The sequence below is a fragment of the Lates calcarifer genome, unplaced genomic scaffold, assembly GCF_001640805.2.
Source record: "Lates calcarifer isolate ASB-BC8 unplaced genomic scaffold, TLL_Latcal_v3 _unitig_509_quiver_1317, whole genome shotgun sequence".
NCBI lineage: Eukaryota > Metazoa > Chordata > Actinopteri > Centropomidae > Lates > Lates calcarifer.
The window spans coordinates 1-22,500 of NW_026117296.1; the positions used below are offsets into that span (position 1 = coordinate 1).

Below are 22,500 nucleotides of genomic sequence, written 5' to 3' on the forward strand. Positions count from 1 at the left end.
GTGTTTTGCATGCATTTATAAAAATAGCAATTCCATTTAGTCTTGTAGGAAAGAAAGCAGGTCTGCTCTGACCTCTATAGGTGAATGTTCTCACACCTGTGTAGCAGCTGGAAACACGTGTATACAAATACTCACTTCGAATGATATATCAGATATCCAGTATTCACTGGTTTAAACAGAAACATATAGGATGCTCTACATCCATGAAACTCCCCAGGTTTTACCTGAGCAGATCCTGTAATTTAAATCAATGCTTATAATGCAATGATAATTTCCTCATGATCATCAAGGACAAAAACAGCACTTTTCCCCCAAAATTATTCAGGGAGACTAAAATGTCCTCTAATAACACATTGTTAATGCATGTGTCTGTATTCTAAAGCTGCACAATATGTTTGCCATGATCTCCATTTCAGGATCACTTCAGAGGCTGTTTGAAGCAGTAATGTTAGCAAAGATAGAACATCCAATTCGGATTTAGACCTTTGTTTCCTGAAACTACAAATGAATGTGCTCTGATATGAACCTTACGAGTAAGAAAATGAAGCACTCTCTGGAATACACCCCACATGATCATTTGTCAGATGCTGCTTACAGCTTGCTCTGCTGCCCCCATGTGGGCCAAAAATCAACTGATGCAGCTTTAAAAGTTAAGATCTGAAAGCGAGAATGCTGCTCATTATTCATGTCACTAATAACACTATCCCGACTAATTACAGCTGAGCTTTCTGATGTCATTTGCTTTGCTTGTTCTCTCCCAGTTTGTTGTTCTCCACAGATATATATTTTTTTAAATTATGTACTTATTTATTTATTTACTTAAGTGTCAGAGGAGAGAAATATACACATTTCTTTTCATATAGAGCAGGTCTAGAGCATACTCTTTAAAATAGGTATTTACAGAGAGACCCAACAAATCCCACCATGAGCAGCACTAGGAGACAGTGGCAAGGAGAAACTTCCTTTTAAGAGGCAGAAACCTCGAGCAGAACCAGACTCAGGGTGGGCGGACATCTGCCTCAACCGGTTGGGTTGGGTTCCATGGGTTAAAAACTGCAAATATTCAAATGAAATCATTTGATCATGCCTCTGCAGATATGGACCAGAAGACTGTAAAGTTTCTCTCTTTTTCTCTCCTCTCATTCTCTCTCTCTCTCTCTCTCTCTCTCTCTCTGTCTCCCTTGTCAATTGCTTTCAACCTTTCACTGTGGAGAGCACTGGTTTCCTTGATTTAACTCCTCTCTCTCTGTGCCACAGTCAAATTGATTGTGCAAGTAGATAGTGGTTTGGAGGGGAAGAGAAAAATAGAGAGACTAAGAAAAGAGAGGGGAGAGAAAGTGGAGAAAGGGAGAGACAGCACGTCATTTGGAGGCTTATCTATATTTTGTCCTTTCACACAAGGTGTGAAAAATCGAGGCAGTGGGGAAGACAATAAAACGGCGAAGGGAAATCTCTTTGTTGCCAAAGCTGACTGATATTCTCAGTGGCTCCTGAAGTCACAGCAGGAAGTCAAGGAGGAAGCTGCATTAAAGCATTTCATGTGAGAGCTGTAAGAAAAGTGATTTTCTGGAGTTCACAGCCCCATATGAAACCACAAGTGGAGTCCAGTTTCTACATCATGCACCTTCTCTCGCTCATGGGCTGACATGCTAAAACTCTGATACTGTTCAGACACATCAGAGCATTACCCAAGGATTTGATTTTTGAAATTATGGTGGCCAACTCTTCCAGATCAAGCCATGGTTAAGGTTACTTTCTCTCCCTTACATGTGACCAAAGTTCCATAATTGGGTCACGTGACGACACCTGAGTTATCTCTACAGTGAGGTCTTGTTGACAGCTCTGAGAAATCCCAGTGAGTGGACCTGGAGTTAAGATTTTCTTTTTTTGTGTGTCAAGAAAAACATTTGCATCTCAGCCAACCGCTGAGTTCCCCTACTGAGTCTCAGCTGGTTAAACCTCCTCCTGCTCTCTGTGTTCACTTTGTATTCTGGGTCAACTCAAGTCTTTGGCAAAGACAGAAAAGCTAGATTTTGCTGTGTGTTATTATCAACCTCCCTAAAGGCAGTTTTAATATAAGAAACTCCTGAAGGTCTAGTTGCACTGTGTTGTTTAGTCTATTCTCCAAACAGCAGGCAGAGCTTCTGCTTCAGCAGTGGATGAGTATAAGATCATCCCTGTCTCTACAGACAGTCCTTAAATCCCATTTACTAGTATGATGTCACCCCAGGGGTGAGGTCACCATTGCTGATCTCATTTCTTTTTGCTTTTACATGACATGGGCAAAAACGTCCAAACTATTCAGTATTACAGCTAAATTTTTCACACTTTCAGTGTGTAATGTTTCTGATTGAAACCATCACAGACAGAACTGCAGACCTTAGCACCTATTTCTCTCCTACTTGCTTTTTTCTATCATTTGGGTATATATGATTACAGATAGGCAGACACAGCTAGAGCTAGAATTGTCTGGTACTACTACTACTGGATAGCAGTTCCTACTACTACTCCTACTCCTGCTAACTCAGCTGCTCCTGTTTCCAATGTGTGCAAGTGGGGTTACTGATAACATCATCCTATAAAGAGGATATGAATCCACTAATCCCACAGTGTACACAGACATGCATGCACTAACCACACACACACCACACACACACACACACTTTTACCTGTGTGCATATACTGCACGTGGTTGTATGGGTGACTGAATAGTGCGTGCACATACAAAATGGTCACACTCACAGGTGCACACCTACTAGAACAAAGACTGTTTCCAAAATCACTTCACTCCGGCACTGCTACTACCAGACATGGATGACATCATTCCCAATGACATCACCCTCACTCTCTCATGCATACCCCCTGTCTGTACTTTGTAGCCTCCATCTCTTTTTTCTCATCCTTCCTTTCATCAGCGGCACACATACTCATGCAGAAAATGTAAAATATAAACACAATCTCGTCTCTCTTCACTCATTACACTGCCATTAATAACATCAACCATTTTGCTGCATTGTAGATATATGAATGTTTCATTGATGAGCAAGGTACTAGTAATCTGTAAAATGCAAAGATGCTGGATGGGCAGGTCTTGAAGGAGCCAAGGAGGATAGTCAGTTTTTATCTTCCATATTGTTTGCATAAAAAAACTAGCAAATCAGTATGAGTGTCTGCATGAAGCAGAAAGCTTATCTCTTTAAAATAACTCCATGTACATTTTATTTTACATTTCATACTGATTTTACGTTTTGATTTGATGTAATGTGTAGGGAGAGCATTGTATGGTGTAATGTACTGTAGTCATGAGATATAAAGTATATCTCATAGTAATATAGTAAAAGCATACATATATATATATATATATATATATATATATATATATATATATATGATATCGTAATAATCAGGTATAAACCTAGTCTCCACACTGTATGACTCCTTGTAGGATGCAGTCTATCTGCTTCCTGTTTCTCTGTTACTAATGTGTTTTGTATGCTCTGTCTGTCCAGCCTGGTTACATGGGGACCCCAGGAAGGTACTTTATCCAACAGACAGCTATGGCCAGTTCTGTGGTCAGAAGGGAACTTCCAATGCGTAAGTGACTGTTATTATACTAAACACACCAGATTCCTTTGTTAGTCTGGGGTTCAGCATACATAAGAAGTCACAGAATGCTGAATGCCATTAAACCAAACTCATTAGAGTCTTAGTCATGTTGTGTCTATCTGCCTGAAGACACTGAAACACGACAATGTTAGTCTTTCTTCTACGTGTTGACAGAACTGTATTGTGTGTGAAATATTTTGTAAACCTAATGCTTTTGTGTAAATGTAATAATTGCGTGCGGTTCAATAAACTAACCAACTGACTGACTAATTAGTGTAGGGTAAGGGTTTTAATACAGATTTCACAAAGCTGCGGACAGAGAGGAAGCTCCATTCCATCAGAGATGGACCACATCTCTGACCACAATGGCTGATCTTGAATTACAGGTGAACAGTGGTGAAAAGTAGTAGCACTAATACTAACAGTAGTGAACATGGTTTGGAAAATACCCCCCAGAATTCACAACATCATACATAATTAAATGCTGATAATTCAGTGATTGTTGAAGAGGTTTTTTAGAAAAGATTCACAAAAAAATACGAACTGAATGAAAATGAAACTTTATTTTATAGTCTAAAAGTATCTTCTGGCATCATCATATAACAATTTGGCAATTCTTAACAAAGAAATTAACATCAGTGGTACTGTATAATGTAGATGCAATGTCGTGAATACATAATAAATATCATAACTGAGAATATTTTGGACACAGTTGGCAGTTAAAATGGCTTTTCAGGCAGTTAAAATGGTTTTGCTTAAACATTAATCTAGATGTTGAAAAAAACAGAATTATCATATGTTGGATTTTTCAGAGATCCTCAGAACCAGAGTGAACCGTTACCTATTCCCCAAATAATCTGCACATAGTGGTCCTCTAAAGTGGTATCAGTAATAACTGGGCCAAGTTTCATGAAATCTAAATTTACAGTTTTGTTCTCTTCTTTCGTTTTAACATACTAACAAATAGTGTAGCAGGTTAGTCTCTGTATCTCTGTGAGTAACAACATGAATCCACTAATCCCACAGTGTACACAGACATGCATGAAGGCTGCTAAAAACATACTGGTTGTGTCCTCCAAGTTCTGGTAAAAGAGAGCTGCATTTCTTGGCTGCATGTGAATCAGTCTTTGGTATGGGACTAAAGTCCAGTCAAGATGTTTTGATGAATTCAGGACACAGCACATATTTACAAATCCTCTATGGAAGGAAAACTAAAAGCTAAGCATTGTCCCTGATGACATTTGATTCTCCATGTGCCCAAAAAGAAGCTGATGCTACTACAGTGATAAATGAAAGTGTCTTCTTGTCAGGCAGCAGGACAGTGATAACAGTGTGTGTTTGTCAGCAGTGTGATATGTGACTGAGAGATATACCCCTAAACACTGGAGAAGTAACATGGACATACACAGTTTGTTTCCCTAGCTTGCACTGCCATCTACCGGTGATTTCTTGTTGTTACATGCTGAAGAGTTGTGTTCTGTCATATTGTTACTGACAGTAACATACAGGTTCATCTTGATTCTGTATGTCAGGGGTTGACACTGTGGCCACCCCTTAGATAATTTTGATAGTTTTAAGAGGTGTCTTTTTTCTGATTTCTGAGCAGATTTATGGATATTTATTTGCATTGAAGATACTGACATCCTTGGGAAGTGTAAGTCACACTGGGTCTAAAAATGTTGTTATATTATTTATAACTCAGAGAGCTGTTGACCATCTTGATCAGCTGGCCAAATCAACAGCCAAAAGACAATTACTAACTTCCTGTCTGATGTAGAGGGTGCATTCAGATAATTTAGAGATTCTGTTGTACTTGCTGCTTCCAACACTCAGTTTCAATTTTATTTTCAGATTTCAATTTTCAATTTTCAATTTTCAATTTTCAGTTTTCATTTTTTTCTTTTTCTTTTTCTTTTTTTTTTTTAACTTTAGGACACAGTTTACAGTCATTTCAAGTACAATTCTGGTGATATGAACAGGGTGGCTGCAAACACAAGGTTGTGAGATTGAGCCATCAACAGGGACCATTAAAATCTAGATTTTGACAGACCAGGAGGTCAGCCAACAGTGTTTATACTGTAGGTGTTTCTACCCTGCAAAACTCTGGTGAAATGACATTTAACTGCAGGATAACTCTGGACTTGTTCAATGTCACTGTCTGATTATATACTGAATGCACATGATTTAACATTAGCACTTTTTTTGCAGGAAGAAACCCATCCTATTCTATTTCAACATCTTAAAATGTACCAACCCGACTATACTCATCAACCTACAATGCCCTACAACTCAGGTACTCTGTCAACTGATAATTATGTATATGTGTATCTGCTGCAGTAACACTGTATTGTCTAATGGTCATTAACTTTAAGATTGTGATGGTCACCAAGCTGACAGCAAATTTGCATTGCTGTTGATGAATCAAATGTATCAGTGTGATCCATATGTTCATATCTTCGCTAAATAAACATAGTGTCTGTGTTGATTTTCTTCCAGATGTGTGTGTCACAGTGCCCAGACAAGTTTGCCACCTACACTGAGATGCAACTGCAACACAAACTCAACAAGAGTTACTGGCAATACTATAAACAGTTCTGCAAGCCTGGATTTAATAACCCTGACAAGGTACCAATACTGACACATACATTTACTTTTTACAAACATGTACACGTGTGATAAACTGTGGTTAAACAAAAAAAAAAAAAAAAAAAAACAGTAATGTACAGAATACAGTAATAATACAGTGTTGTAAGAGTCAAAGTGGGTCCTGTTTGAAATTATGAGGATGGAATCTCAAGGTATAGCCAAAAGGAGTCCACTACAGTGACCTCAGAACCAAATGTCTGTGTCTCTGGTGATGATAATCTGGTTGTAACCCTGAATCCCTGTCTCTCTCTGTTTCTTCCAGCCAGTATCTCAGGTTCTACGTGATGAGGACTGTCCCTCCATGATCATACCTAGTCGACCATGTAAGACTTAGATGTCTCTTTCTCCCACAACTAAGGCAAAACTTCAACTAATTATGTCAATGTTTACAATTTAAAAGCAGGTAATATAATTGTAATTGTAACTGATAGGGTTACTAATCCTGTAACGCAGTTTCAGAGGAAGACTTTGCTTATGAGTCATTATTCTGAGCTTTTTTTTTCCTGAAAATAGTTAAGCAATAGAAAATTGGACAGTGGAAAACCATAGTGCAAATGTGTATTAGTATGAGTTCTCAAAATTTCAGGTCACTCTCACCTCAATATTTTTATCTATAATGCACTAAAATTTGTAAAAGAGTTTGTGTGTGTATGTGTCAGTTCTGCAGAGATGTCTACCAGACTTCATCACTCTGAATGGGACTGTGACTGTGGCTAACAGAACCAGGTTTAAAGATGCTCTGGAAATGCCACGCAGTGTTGCTGAACTCCAACATGCTGCCAAGTACTGATACTTCTTCTTTTAAATCTTTTTAAAACTTCTTTGTTTAGCTGTTTTGATGTGACAGTAATCACTCAACAGCACTGCTAAACTAATGGCATTTTATCAAAAAAAAAAAAAAAAAATTCACCCCAGACAACTACTTGTCACTCACTGACTGGTAAAATAGTGACAGTAGACCTTCTACAGTTTTCTATTTTGACTACCACATAGAACTCATCTGTGTTTTGTCAAAAACAAATGTGTTATTTTGTAGTTTGTAAGGCAGAGAGGGGATGTGATTAAGTATTACTGTAGGTAGTTTACAGTCCTTTGTACAACAGGCCAGATATGCATATAGTTGAGTGTTAGCGTCCAGCTGATGTACACAGATCCAACTATTTTTTATTATATGTTTGTCTTTGATATAACACTGATGGGACCAGTCTCTGTGTTCTCTCTCTGTTCCAGACCCTTTTAACTTATTGTTGAATTTCAACATTTGTCTACATATTAACACTCATTCTCTCGCCTCCATGCAGGGGTATAACAGGACTAATGGACACTAAGGAGATGGGCATGAAGATAATGGAAGATTATTCCAAGTCATGGGCATGGATACTCATGTAACTATACAAACAACACACAGTGAAAAACAGCATTTGTGTAAAAGCCCAGCGACTAATCTTGTCTCAGAGATATTTAGTCCGCACTTAATATTTTGCCAATATTTATATTAATATTTGAGTTAAGCTTTAACAACACAGTGTGTGTCAGTCTCATTCAGTTTTGGCAGCTCCTAAAAAGAGTAATATCAACTGTATCAATCTGTGCTGGCACTACACTGAGTGCCTGGCTAATGTTGCTAACAGTTATCTAAGACACTGAGGTGATTATCATAATAATCAAAAATGATAAAAACACAATATACTAAAACAGACAGACAATACTATACACAATATGTACAAAATTAATAGAATTAAACATGTGTGCCGTTTGTAAAATAGAAATACATTAGACTACATTGTGCAAGGGAAGAATTCTCATAGAAATATGAGAGATATTATCAAAGAGGCTGAGCAAATGTGTCTGAACTAATCAAATAAAGTCGCAGTGAATTGATCATCTGTTAATGTGAGCGACAGGATTTCATGATACATCCTGTGGTAAATAATGCATGAAGTTAAATCATCGTGAGTCACGTAGCATTACTTAAGTATATGATTTGTACCATTATTATAAAGTGTTACCACATTATCTAATGCTAGGCATCTAGGAGTAGGTTTCTGGGACTGCTATAGATAACATTTATTAGACTAGCACTAATCAAAGCTCAAATTCACAGCTATCTAGAACTGTGCATCATAACATTAAGTGGTTTGGGCCTGCCATTATTTGTTCGCTAAATTTACTAATGTCATCAAACTAGTTAGCTAACTACATAAGACATAGCCTGTTCTTCACTGTAGCTAATGTAATACACAATGTCAGTGCTCTGTCGTTGTTGATTCTGTATAGGTTTTCATAGACACAAAGACCCGAAAACAAAGGTTTGCAAGCACAGTGGAATTGATGCCCTTCACCTGACACAGCAGATGACAAGTTACAACAATTTAACACTGATACTGTTAATAAATAAGAGATATGCAACAAATTTTCAACTCTTCTGGTCCAGTTGGGTTTAAATAAGAATACAGATATTAGACTATTGTGAAGCTGACAGGTAGAGATGCAGATAATTGCTTTTTACACCCCTATTCTCTTGCTACTCTCAGACTACATTTTATCATCTAGTTGCTGCTTTAAAGTACATGATTTTTTTTGTTTTTCCCTGTACTTTTTAAAACACTGTGACAGAGGCCTGCTGATATCCTTGGCTGTTAGTCTGGTCTTCATCCTGCTGCTGAGGTTCACAGCTGGGTTGCTGTTGTGGACTACCATCATCACTGTCATACTGCTGCTGGCATATGGTGAGTACTCAGGGCTTAACGTTGTTTTAAAGGGATCTCTAAAAGAATCTTACATCTTACTGTTTTTATACTAAAAATGATCAGTGAAGGGATGACATATTTTTATAGGCCAACCCAGAAGTTAACATCACCCTAATTCCCTCGACAAAAAGCCAATGGGATTTTTCCATTGAGTGTACTCCTTGTTAAGAATAGATTTAAAACTTGTAAGTGGGAACTAATAGGATCTTTCAACTAGCTTTTTGATTATTTCAGAAAATAAACTTTGTGATAAACAAAAGTTTAAGATGTTGTTCAGCAAGATGATCTTAACAAGTGAACAGCACTGTTATGATTTTTGAAGCTAATGTTAGGCTATAGACCAACTACACCATGTTCATATGACTTCAATGCCATCACCACTAAGCTTCAAAACAGCTATTTGATTTAGAGCAGTTACCTCCTCTACAAAAGCCTTTCTTAGAATGTATGTAACAGTTTGCAGGAGAGTATAAATGCAACAAGGCTGTAAAGGTGGGCTGGTCAGTAGATCACTTTAAACTTTGGCATTATGACGTTGACATCCTCTGCATTTTTTTAAACACACGAAAGCTTAAAAACATCAAGTGTGGTATTTAGTGACATATGTTCTGTTAAAGAATAAAATGTGAAAATGTCTTGAGCTTGTGTTAACCACAGACCTTATTTCAGACATCTACTGAACAATCTATTTAATTTAATCTAATCTAATTTAATCTGATGCTAATTTATTACTGGCTTTTAGGAATCATTCCTGCACTGGCAGTGAAGATAATTATGAAACCTCCCATTACCATTTTTCTTTTCAAAGTCCTCACTGAATGTGTATGTGTGTGTGTACAGGTATGTGGTACTGCTCTGTGGAGTGGTCCCAGCTCAAACACAGACCAGGCTCTGAGGTTGCCATTGTAGAAGTCGGCCTGCAGACTGACCTTCAGGTCTATCTTCAACTCAGACAGACATGGATCATTTTATGTAAGTCTGTTTCGTCAGATTGCACAGGGAATCTGTCCATCAGTATTATCCAGATTCTTCTGTTTATATATTTAGTGTCCGTGTTCTTTAATTAAGATCTCTGTAACATTTAAAAGAGCTTGAACGTTCTGTTTATGTTAATGTTAAAATCATTCTATCACTCACTCACTCATGGACATTCAAGTTACTAGTTATTCCAACCAACAACAGTCCAACAACAGGGCAAGAAGTTATAACTTGTGCACTAAATATGTTTTAAAAAATGGTTTTGTTTTAATCTGTGGTTGTGATTTAGCAAATTCTCCTCCATATTTTGCACGTCCAACAAGATATCAAATTATATACATTCTTTATTGTATGGATAGGTGTGGAAGGGAGCTGTAGTAATTCAGACTGAGATCACTAAATTATTTTGATGGGAATCAAATAATTTGTCACAACTGAATTTCACTTGGGGGAAGGCAGAGGGTAAAAACGCAACAAATGAAACTGCAACTACCTTAGTCATGAAAATGGGAACTTAAACTATCTGTTGTCTGTGTTTGTCAGTGGTGTCTCTGGGAGTAACGGAAGCTTCCTTCTTGGCGATGTTGATATTCTTAAGGAGAAGAGTCCAAGTGGCTATTGCCCTGCTCAGAGAGGCTAGCAAGTATGACCTCTGAAGGCAGCAAAAACAGCAACAGCAAAACAACATCACAAAAACTAGATGTGTGATTGTCCTTTAAATTATTCTTTTTTTATGAAAATATATTGTATAATCACAGCTGTTTGTTCTTTGTGTTGCAGAGCCATTGGACACATCATGTCCACACTATTCTTTCCAGTTGTCACCTTTCTCTTATTGACTATTTGCATCTCCTACTGGGCAGTGACTGCTGTGTATCCTTCAGAGTGGTCACAAGCAACAAGAGGCTGAATGGAAACAGGAACACATTCTACATTTCATGTTTGACTTTTTGTGGTTCAGAGTTTAAGGATTCATTTGCAGAAGTCACATTTATGATAAAGTTTCTATATCACTAGCTTTCTAACCAGTTTGTGAAATGTGTCTTTAACTATCACTGTGAAACCAGTTACCTAGCATCCTCAGGTGAAGCCATCTACAAAGTGATGTCTCCTGATGTGAGTTGCCCCTATGCCAACAGTACTTGCAGTCCTGAGGTACAGCATATAGTCTTCAATTTCATTTCTTTATCTTTCTGCTTTTTGTGGTCATGACAAAGTCATACATCTTATTTAGGAATGAGTGTATTTACGATGGTTTTAGGCCTACGTGGGGCGCTGTCAAAGTGCATTTCTCCATATTTACTACAGGTCTGCAGCACATTCACACTAGTAAAATAACAGAAAAGCAGCTAAAATGTTTGTGTTTTGGGCTCATGCCCTGTGTGTTTTTTGTCTGCAGCTCAGCTCATGTTCATCTTCAGTCTACCTGGAAAAATTGCTGCATAAATGTGACTGGTTTTGAAGTTAGTTATTTTTCACCACAAAAACAAAACTAAAACCAAATCAAAAGTAACCTTCAAAATGTTACTGGTTCTTGGAAAAAAAAACATATTTATGGAGTAAATTAATGGACAAGAAACAGGAACAAAATAGTTTGGACAAATTAGGAAAACATGTAGGAAAGCGCACTGACATTTATAAAAAGGTAAAATAATGTAACTTTATCAAGTGCTGTGGATTTGGATTTAATTATATCAATAATATATGAATAAATGAGAGGGTTAGGGTTATTCACAAACTGCACAAGTCTATTTGTAATAAATAAATATCCCCCTCATGTCTCTGTCAGACCTTTAACAGGACCAACATCTCCAGATCAGCGTTGTGTCTGGGTTCTCAGTGTCTGTTTGCCTTCTATGGCGGGGAGACATCCTACCACCACTACCTCTTCCTGTTGCAGCTGTCCAACCTACTGGTCTTTCTCTGGCTGGTCAACTTCAGCTTGGCCCTGGAGCAGTGCACCCTGGCTGGGACGTTTGCTAGCTACTACTGGGCCAAGAGGAAGCCTCAAGACATCCCACCATGTCCACTCTTTTCATCATTCAGTAGGGCTATCAGGTCAGAACATACTCTTAGGACCAAGCCTGGGATTCATCATTTGTCAGATTGTGTGCAAAACTGGCCCAGTTTTATCTCTTATCCAAAGTTGGAAATTCATAACAGAGAGAAACAGCAGCAGTAACAGCTCTTTGTGTATCTCAGGTATCACACAGGGTCTTTGGCGTTTGGAGCTCTAATTCTTTCAGTTGTCCAACTTCTGCGGATTATACTGGAATACATGGAGCAGAAACTAAAAGGTTTACACTCACACACACACACACACATACAATTTCTCCTTACTTCTTTACTACTACTGTAACTGCTGTCACTATCACTATACTGATCTTGTACATATTTATCCATGTAGGAGTTGACAACAGCCTGTCCAGATTCATAATGTGCTGTCTGAGATGCTGCTTCTGGTGTTTGGAGAAATTTATACGCTACATGAACCATAATGCGTACATCATGGTAAGCTGGTTAAAGTAGTACTTTTTAGTATGAGTGGTATGTATGCTATCTATCCGCTGTTCATTTTGTCAACAACAACCTTGTGTTATTGTGATAGCTGTGTTTTGTCTATCCTCCACCAGGTGGCGGTCTATGGTAAGAACTTCTGTACCTCAGCCAGAGAGGCCTTCTTCCTGTTAATGAGAAATGTGGTCAGGTAAGGAAGCTCAATGCATTATCAAAGTAGTCTCCATTAATTCTTTCTGGGCCTTTTGAAAGCTCTGTTTCCTGGTTGGGGGGGGGGGGGGGGGTTGTGCGGATACATTTTTGTGAAGTTACTTTGTTCTTTATAGGAGCGGATGTTTATGATAATTAATGCCTTGTTAAAATACTTTCCTTTTGTTGATTGAGTGGCATATAGCCAATCAATCAAGGCATGTTACCATTTTCTCTGGCTGAGATTATAAGCAGCACACTGGCACTGTGTTTTGAGTACATTAAATAAGTGACAACTTTCTGACTCTGTCCCTACAGGGTTGCAGTTCTGGATAGAGTGACAGACTTTCTGTTGTTTCTGGGCAAAGTGCTGATAGCAGGAGGAGTTGGTAAGTAACATTACACTTTCCAGTGATGATGTGTTCTTATTTTGAAATCCAAGTACATGCTTCATTTAAGTATATATGTGTGTGTGTGTGTGTGTGTGTGTGTGTGTGTGTGTGTGTGTGTGTGTGTTTCAGGTTTGTTTGCATTCTTCCTCTTCACTAGGAAGATCCCAGTTATCCAGGATGAAGTACCCAATCTCAACTACTACTGGATCCCCCTACTGGTCAGACTCACAAACACCACACACACTCATAACGATATTACCAGTAATCCACAGGAGAATTAATTATATCGACAAGCAGTGAACTGGACATGGAAATACAAGGACAGACATAAAATATATACAGAACATTGTTAAGACACAATTATACAAACAACACTTCCTGGGTGTTTGGCTTCTGTTCTGTGATTTTTAGAGCAAATTAACCTAAAACTAATGAGAAGTCACAATGATTATGTCTTAGGTTTCTTATCATCTGTAATCAGATCTGTCCCCCCCCCTAACTTCTCTGTTTTTCACATCAGACTGTGGTGATAGGTGCCTACCTCATTGCTCATGGTTTCTTCAGCGTCTATGCCATGTGTGTCGACACACTCTTCCTCTGCTTCTGTGAGTACAATACTGTCATTTCTATCCATCCATCATGTATACCGCCATACCGGGGTGGGGGTGGGGGGCTGTCATCCCAGCTGTCATTAGGTGAGAGGCGGGGTACACCCTGTACGGATTGGCAGTCCATTGCAGGGCCAACACATATAGCATGCTGCATGTCTTTGGACTGTGGGAGGAACCCGGAGAGAGGCACAGCGCATGTGAACTTTCTTGCTATGAGGTGACAGTGCTAACCACTGCACCACTGTGCGAGCCCCTGTCATCACTATTTTAGTACATTACTGTTTTGTAAAGGTCTTTGGACACTGGGGACCTTTTTTGTGCGATTGATTCGCACATCAATCATTTTTTTCTCACTGTTGTTTTTGTCATGAGTACTTTCACACAGAACTTGAGTATTACATGGTGAAAAAGAAGGAGTCTGATTTTTCTGACCTTTCACACCACGAACAAATGCATCACAATCACATAGACTGCCAGGGGCTGCTCTTGGTCAAAGGGTCCCAGTAGTTGGTTGTCTGCATCCTCAGAAACGCTGCTATCATCCCCAGCAGCACCTCAAACTGGCCCACCAACATCTAAAATATTTCCAAACCCAGCTGTGGTGGAGCTTCAGCTCGTGTATATTCACACGCGAGTTTTAGCACACTTTTGCATTGTTTATTTGCATTGCGCATCTGTGTAGAGACCTTAAGACAAATAAAATACAGTCAATGAAAACGCACACAATTTTTTTAACAGAACAGTGTTATGAGAACTGATCCAGTGTTACCGTTTTACTTTTGTTTTCAAAGCAAGATCATGTTTCTTATTTTTTTCAGAGCCTTTGAATGTAGTTGATGTAATTAATGTCAAATACTCACAAGTTCACACATTGATTTAAATGAATCTTGCAAGTCTTTAATCACTATAGGCATCTCTTTTCTATTTGGCTGTTAAACAACACTAACCTCTTCTTATCTTTTTGTCTCTTCTTCATTTACAACCACCCTGCTATCCTGCTGTACTACTTCCCATCCATATAACTTGATTTCACATTTGACCTCAACCTCTACCACTGACTCCTACCATTCTATTATACCATTCATACACCTGCCCATCCACCCACTTACCATAATCCATCCATACCTGCTTTTTTCCCATGCTTACCCTTGATCCATCCACCCATTTATTGGGCCAACCAGGTGATGACTTGGAGAGGAATGATGGTAGTTCAGAAAAACCTTTCCTCATGTCTCCAGAGCTGCACAGAATTCTGGGAAAATCCAGTCAGTGATGCGCAATGATATACTGTCCTCCTATCCACTCTGCTCCATCAGCTGCCAGTCTGGTCAGTCTCTATCAATCTGTGAGAGACAAACAGCCCCGGATAGACATCACCCAGCCAAATCCAAGAGACTTCATGGTCCCCACACTGACACTGGACAGTTTTGGGTCTGATCTTTTTTGGAGATCCTGAAGGCCCTAGAAGTTTTATCTATTTATTTCTGCAAAGCTCAAACTCAAAATGGCCGATCACTATTAGTAAACATACGTTAAGACACAGGAGTGACACCGTGTCAGAAACCACTAGTAAAATCAGAATCATTCAGACTTTTCAACACTTATCATCATAACAGAGACATCAGGAAACATATCTTAAAATGAGGCAGCTGCTTGAGCCAGGACCAAGATTTGCAGACTGCTCCTTGTGTTTTTTCTTCTGAAGCCCTCTGCAGTGTCATCCTGCTGCACCAATGCAGTAACTTACTGAAATGATATGGGAGGTTTATGACACTGTACCACTGGTGGTCAGACAGGGTCCTTGAAAGTAATGTTTACACCCTCAAATGAAGACATTTTTGTTTTGTATTGCGGTTCAGTTTAGTGTGGAAATGAGTGTGGCCTACAAACAATTCCATCAGAGACTAAAATCCAGGACACACACACAGACACAAAATTTTGCTCCCACACTTTAAGACAGTAGCATGTACACATGGAGGTTCAACAGTCAGCCTCACTGAGGACAAACATCCTTAAGGTGCTATAAATTCAGTCCTGTGTTTCCGACCAATAACCACAGTCAAAGAGTCACAAACATTGTTCACTTATGTTCCACAATATTTGGATGTAAAGGGGAAACTGCCACCTCTGATTTAACTTTTTATCACTGTACAGCAGAGGGAGATCTATACCTTTCTAGACACCAAGAGTCAGGTTGTCAAGATTTTGTAGAATTCTGGGGTAGTGTTTTCTTTTCAGATTTCTGATCTTGCCAATCCATTTTTTGTGATGTGACAGGAAAAGTTGAGCAAATTATGCTAAAGAGATGAATTCACACAGAGACAACTCATATCTTGAATATTATGTGGCCAAATTTCACCACAGCATGATGAAAACACTTTTCCATTTCAGTCACTATATTAAAAATGTTTGTCTTTTTCTATGTAAAACCAACACTCCCTGTACATTTTTATAAGATGGATTAATTTTTGTATTGGTAATGTGTTTTTTTTTATTTGTGAAACAGATTAAAATATAATACAATGTTCATTTCTTGATTAAAAAATAATAAAAAAATGCCTGTCTTCAACACTTAAAACTAAAAGGTACTGTTAATTTAAAAAATCTAAGTGATGTTAAAAATCATTTGAAATTACAGAATTTAGTTGGAATGATTAAAAGACAAAAAAATCATGCTGTGTCACAGGCCCATGCAGCTTGTAAGACAGAACAGCATACAGCACGTAATGTTTAATGTGTGTTGTTCTATCTTATAAATCTTCCGTTTTCTAAATCTCATAGAGTTTAACCTGTTACTGAACTGGTAACTAAAATGTTACACGATAGTTTTTGTGATGAAACCAGACATAAAGATCTGGTAAAGATTTAGAGCAGACAGGTCAATGGTTAAAACTATGCTTAAGATCTGATACACTGACTTCACCTGGTAAGTGATTGAAATGGTACAAACAGGAAAGGAACAGCACTTTCATGATGAGAACACCAACATATGTTTCGTACCATTGTGGGTTTGCATCTTTTTATTGTAGGGATTGAACCTTAAAGGAGCAGTGTGTAGGATTTAGTGGCATCTAGTGGTGAGAATGCAGACTGCAACTAACTCAATACCCGTGGCACTAGCCCTTATGTAGATATAACTGGCTCATTCTAAGTGAAGGAAAACACAGTGATTATTATTTTAGGCGATTATACACTAAGAAAAACATTAACATGTATATTATATTCCATTTCTGCAAGTAGAGCAATGTAAATGTTACACACTGGTCCTTTAATGCCCAATGTTGTACACCCTGACAAAGAGAAAGGATGTCCCTACAAGAAAATGTGTGAAACTTTTTTCCCCCCCACTATACAGTGCTCGACCAGGAGATGAACAATGGCTCACTGGCTCGTCCTTATCACATCACCAGCTCCCTCAGGAAGACCATCTGTAGACATCTGAGGAAAGATATGAACAGAAAAAGACACAAATCCAAAAGAACTCCAAGAACTCTTGCCTTTTAAAAGAAACTTTAATCATCAATGACAGCAATTCATGTTTATGTCCAGTGTATGCATGCTCCATTTCAAATACCAACTACTCTATCACTTATCCAAACTTTGTGGTTTGCTGATTGAAATACCACAATGATGCAGTTCTTTCCTCATATTTTTGTCATTCTCCAGATAAGTGACAAATCCCAGATCCCATGAATTATTAATCTAAGCTGCTAATCAAAGCTTGATCATTAAGTTAGGTTGAGCTAAAATGTGCATTCTTATCACTGTGTGGCTTATTATCAAGTTATGGCTTGTGGATTTATCTGCATGAGCATTGTTGCTCACATATTTCTGTAACTGTATGTTAAGATGATGTTTTCATTTATCACAATTTCTTAAGCATAGTGTTGATGTTGCAGATTTAACAAGTCTAAGCATACTGGCTTTTGAGTGAGACTGGTCTGATGTGGTCTGGCTTTTTTGTGTTTTCACAAACATGATGAGGGTTTAACAAATCTGAAATTGTGCTTATAATATTTACTGGAATCTAATCTGAAAGTGTAAACTTAGGGCTTTTTAAGTTACAGCTTACCCAGTGTTATCCAGGTGAAGAAAACATAATTCCCCAAACTGGGAATCAGAAGCTAACTTCAGCATCATGGGTGCATAAAATGTTTTGCTAGAGCAAGATATTGTTGTGACTTGTGAAAATCCTTCCTTAAATCATAGCCTGTCACTTTAAAAATAGACAAGTGCCAAGAATTTCCTACTGAAAGCAGGTGTACTCATTTTGTAATAATGTACGTAATGAAAAAATGAGTAGAAGGACCTGTACATTTTCAAAGTTATAATCAATTAACCTGAGCACCAGTAAATCCTGCATCCTAAACCCAATGACCTGCCAGGATTCAAGGACTCATGGTAAGATACAATGTTGGAACCCAACATTTTGTGGCTGATGAGAGGTAGCCTCCAACATATATCTGCAGTGGTAACTGTAGTATAGTTATACTAACTATACTATATTTATTACACTAAGTTCCTGTATAGATCAATCTCACAGTCCTCATCAGTCCCTATAGGTAATGGTCTTCAGAAAAACAAGTTCTTATAAATCCACTGAAGTCCACCTGCTCCACATCCAATGGCAGACAGGTAAAGTCGCTTAGTTGGTAGTGAACATAGTCAAGCATCTTGTGGCAGTTAACAGTCATAGGGGAATGCACAGACAGTGCCTCAACTTAAAGATGACATACCTAATGTGGTCCCTTATCCGAGGATGGGTAGTCTCTAGTATGTGTATATAAAAATTTATAAACTGTTACTCAACTGCAAGTCTCATGGCAGGTGAAAGGTAAAACTGTAAACGAGGCATGGGGCATTTATTCCCAAAGGCATTTCAGTTGTATTCCACTTAGAACAAAAGTGTCGGCCAAATAAATGAACGTAAATGTAAGCCACTGTATTTTCCTTTTTCAATTTCGGCTTTGTTTTCAATGCCAAATCTTAATGTCACTGTTCTAGCTCCATAATTTTGTTCCAAACCTGATGTCCTTCTAACACATACACAACAAAAAATACTGTAATGTTTACATGTCATAATCGCTGGCGGAGTTCTGGGGATAATATTTTTTGGCTGTTTTTAGATAACTAAATGTGTGAATTTAACTATTTTACCCAAAGTGTCAGGCCTGTGCAACTCCACTCCAGGCAGACTGACCAATTACTGATCAATTACTGAGCAGGCCACCTGTCCTTTTATTGTTTGTCGATTTCTGTTTCTGGAGTCTCACCACTCGGTAATGATGGAGAATGGTTCACCTCACCTCATCTAGGTCTCTTCAAATTTTTTGCTGGATAGGCCCCCTCCTCCAGAGACTTTGATTTCAAAGAATTCACTGTGAGCTCATCAGATGTGCAGTGTGCCTTCAGTAGAGTCTGGTAGTTGGCCATTTTTATCTTGAGTCTTTGTTTCCATCCATAGCTCTCATCAAAAGAACCTGGTTCTCTAAGGCAGGGGTGCTTCTTTGTCAGTGCCTCAGCAACATCGTCACTGTCTGTGACACAACAGTGTTGTACCCTTTGACAATTTGATGACTGTAAGGTCCTTAATAACAGCTGTAGAGGTGAGATTCACAAACATGTTCCCAAAATCAGTGTCCTTGTAGTGCAGCCTTATGTATCCTCCTAATCCACACACATTCTTGACCTCTTCGATGAGCCAGAGCATGTGAGAGGTTAATATAATGTCTGTTTAGGTAGACTAATAATGTTCATCATAGACTTTCCCATCAGCCATTAATGACAAGAAATATTAGCAACTGTTCAGTGCTATATAGCAATAATCATAATGTAATGAATAACACACTTCCCCAAAGTGTTGTCAATATGGCAGATGTGAATAAGGTACAAAAGGGAAATGGTAATGTGATTAATTTCCAACACTCATCACTGATTTTAAAGTCTTATACAGACGTGAATTATGCTATATGTTTTTATAGAACCAAAATGTCTGTAATCAAGCATTTAATAGAAAGCGTCTCCAAATACGCAACATTACAGACAGTGCCGTCAGTGTCAACGTTTATCTTTCCTGATTCATATTCCTTAAACAGCTCTTCATACACTTTTCTGTGTATAACCAGTGACATATGCTTCAGTCGTAGCTGTTAGGTTTTGCTGTTACAGTTTCTCGTGTTTTGTAATATTTAGGCCTTTGTTATCCAAAGAAAGGTTTAATCGAAAGCAACTGGACTTAGTTATAGTCTGGAAGACGTTTCACCTCTCATCCAAGAGGCTTCATCAGTTCGTGTTCGCATCTGACCAGGCTGGGACTGGTCCAACTGATTTTTTGGTGTGGAGACCCAAGTATTTAACCTCTGTGGGGGGGCTTTCACCAGACCGATGATGTCACGGCTCTTTTGTGTTCCATGTGTCAACGACAGTCGTTAGGTTGACAGTCGTTGGTAGAAACCAATAGTTTCAACTTCGTTAGTGTCCCATTGTGTTGTAACGACAGTCGTTGGAGTCACATGAGGCGAGTCACATGTGAAAGGTTGTTTTTCCTAGAGGTCAAATTGTTAAGTCTCCTGGGAAGGGATGAAAGGGCGGTATTGTATATTGGAGATAGGTGGTGTCTTAGACCTCCTCCTCGGTTTAGAGATGGTTTCTCTACTTTAACATAGATGGCTTCTTTTACGGTGTGGATATTAATTCAAAATATTGATATCATATATTAAATGTTGTAACTCTTCAAGTAGGTCATTGATAACTGCACATAGCACTAGAAAAACATTTTCTAATTTACATAAGACTAAGGCTAACTTTTGTTCAATATGTTTTGTAAAGTCTGTCAATTCTTCATCAGGAAATTCTCCAGATGGTGGTGAATCTTCATCTAATGGCTCAGTGGTATCCCTTCCACAAGGTTCTTCAATAGCACAACTATCAACAGGTCCATCAACAATTCCAGGTTTTAAATCATTTTCAGTCATTTTAAATCATTAATAGTATGGGATGTATGTGTGGGTGTTTTTTCCATTTGTGAGTGTGAAAAGCCTCATAAAGATTTGTTTTGTATGAGCAACCAGCAAGCATACATACTGTTTCATGATTTTAATGTCTCCCAATATGTTGAAAATAGTCATCCTCTGAGAGTTGATTGTTGTCACAAATATGACACTTGGATAGTGGAATGGTATTCCTTTGTGAGGACTGTTGAGTAGGATGGGACTTGCTGAGATGGGTCAGTAGAGCTTTCCAAGTCATGGGCAATTCTCATAGGTACAAGGATAGGCCTGGCCCTGCCCATAACGGCGATGATCAACTTTACAGTTTTTTAGTAGATGGGATCTTCTCAAATATGACTTGCCACAGTCTTTGCAAGTCCACATGCATGGATTACTGTGGAAACATAGTAGAAAAGGGAAGTTTACTTCATAGATCTGGAAGACAACTGCCAACTTCAGCCTGTCCAAATTAATCAGATTCATTTTTCCCATAACAATTAGGAGGATGGCCTAGTAATGGCAAATGCTCTAACAACATGAACAGATGTTACCACAAGCAATCAACAAAAGATGCCAGTCTGTGGTGAAAACTGTGAAGAAATGGACCAGTGAGGCAAAGCAGGAACTGCAAGACTGCTTTGACTGCACTACGAGAAGTTACTCTGAAAAAACAGGTTTTCTGCCAACGATCCATTATCAGTGTGAAGAGGCCTATAAGACATCAGTAACTAAAGAAGACCACCACCCCCCACTGAGGCAAACAAAGTCCTGGCTGACGACCTGAATGTGTTCCACTGCAGGTTTGAGAAGAACACATTCACATCCCCCAACCACACCAGCTGGATCCCCTGCAGTTTGCTTACAGGGCAAACAGGTCAGTGGATGATGCAGTCAGCATGGGACTGCTACAGAGGTTTTGGAGATAGTGGTGACCATATTTTGAACAATTTTGGTTTGTGGAAGTGCAGTGTGTGCGTAATGTAGCTCTCTGCCTTGGACAGAAACTGGTCAGAAACTATGGTGCAGAATGGCCCCAGTGGAAAAAAAACAAGTGGACGCATAGATATAAATGTATATGTATGCCTGAGGGTGCACTAGAGACTTAATTTTTCTTTTGTTTGTTACTTGAGACCTTGGCCAACAAGTATTTAGACTGGTACATAGTTTTTTCTGATGAAAATGAATAAATGAATAAAATTTTATAAAATTTAGTTCTGTTTTATTTTTTCTTTTGGGTTTATGGTCTTAGAACTATTTATAATGTCATGTGGCACTGTAGAGACAAACATATTTAAATAGCTCAGGTTATGCTGACAATAATGATATCTTGTTTGTCTCTTCAGTATTGGATTTATACTGTTCTTTAAATAGTAAGAGGTTCGAGGCAGAAGTACAGTGACAAAAGTGGCCTGGACCCCAGAGGGTTAAGTACTTAATCTAATCTTATTCTAATCTGTTCACACAAAAACTCCCAAAAGTAGCCTTAAGCTCCATGGTCCAACTCTTTTACAGACGTCACTGTCAAATATTTGTTTGGGTAAAACTAACTGTAAGAATGATCGGGTTTTTATGTCTGTGCCTCACAAACAAGTTGAAAAAGAAAAACAACCTCCCCGTCGGGGAATCGAACCCCGGTCTCCCGCGTGACAGGCGGGGATACTCACCACTATACTAACGAGGAAGGCTTACTACGACAGACAGCCGCAGTCTCTATGAATGCAAGTGCCATGGCTGATAACGTTCAAATTAGAACGTCAGAAAAAAACTGTGTCAGATCAAGTGAAAATGAATCAGTTATTTTATTATATTATAATCAATTATA

The 22,500-nt window shown here is 38.5% G+C and overlaps 1 protein-coding gene and 1 non-coding gene across 2 annotated transcripts; one reads left to right on the plus strand and one right to left on the minus strand.

Moving 5' to 3' along the window:
* Window positions 1-3,509: 3,509 nt before the first annotated feature.
* On the plus strand, window positions 3,510-16,236 carry LOC108873662 (choline transporter-like protein 5-A; the record flags this gene model as incomplete). The annotated part of the gene is made up of 19 exons (XM_018661971.2): window positions 3,510-3,594; window positions 5,815-5,899; window positions 6,103-6,231; window positions 6,515-6,575; window positions 6,912-7,035; window positions 7,554-7,637; window positions 8,869-8,981; window positions 9,843-9,974; window positions 10,524-10,623; window positions 10,761-10,853; window positions 11,048-11,135; window positions 11,770-12,038; window positions 12,183-12,277; window positions 12,388-12,491; window positions 12,614-12,687; window positions 13,005-13,075; window positions 13,208-13,296; window positions 13,599-13,683; window positions 14,871-16,236. Coding segments are annotated over 19 exons (1,973 nt in total), but the record flags the coding sequence as incomplete, so codon positions are not given.
* Window positions 16,237-22,287: 6,051 nt separating this feature from the next.
* On the minus strand, window positions 22,288-22,359 carry trnad-guc (transfer RNA aspartic acid (anticodon GUC)). Its single transcript has one exon. It is a non-coding gene; the product is annotated as a tRNA-Asp (tRNA).
* Window positions 22,360-22,500: the final 141 nt, after the last annotated feature.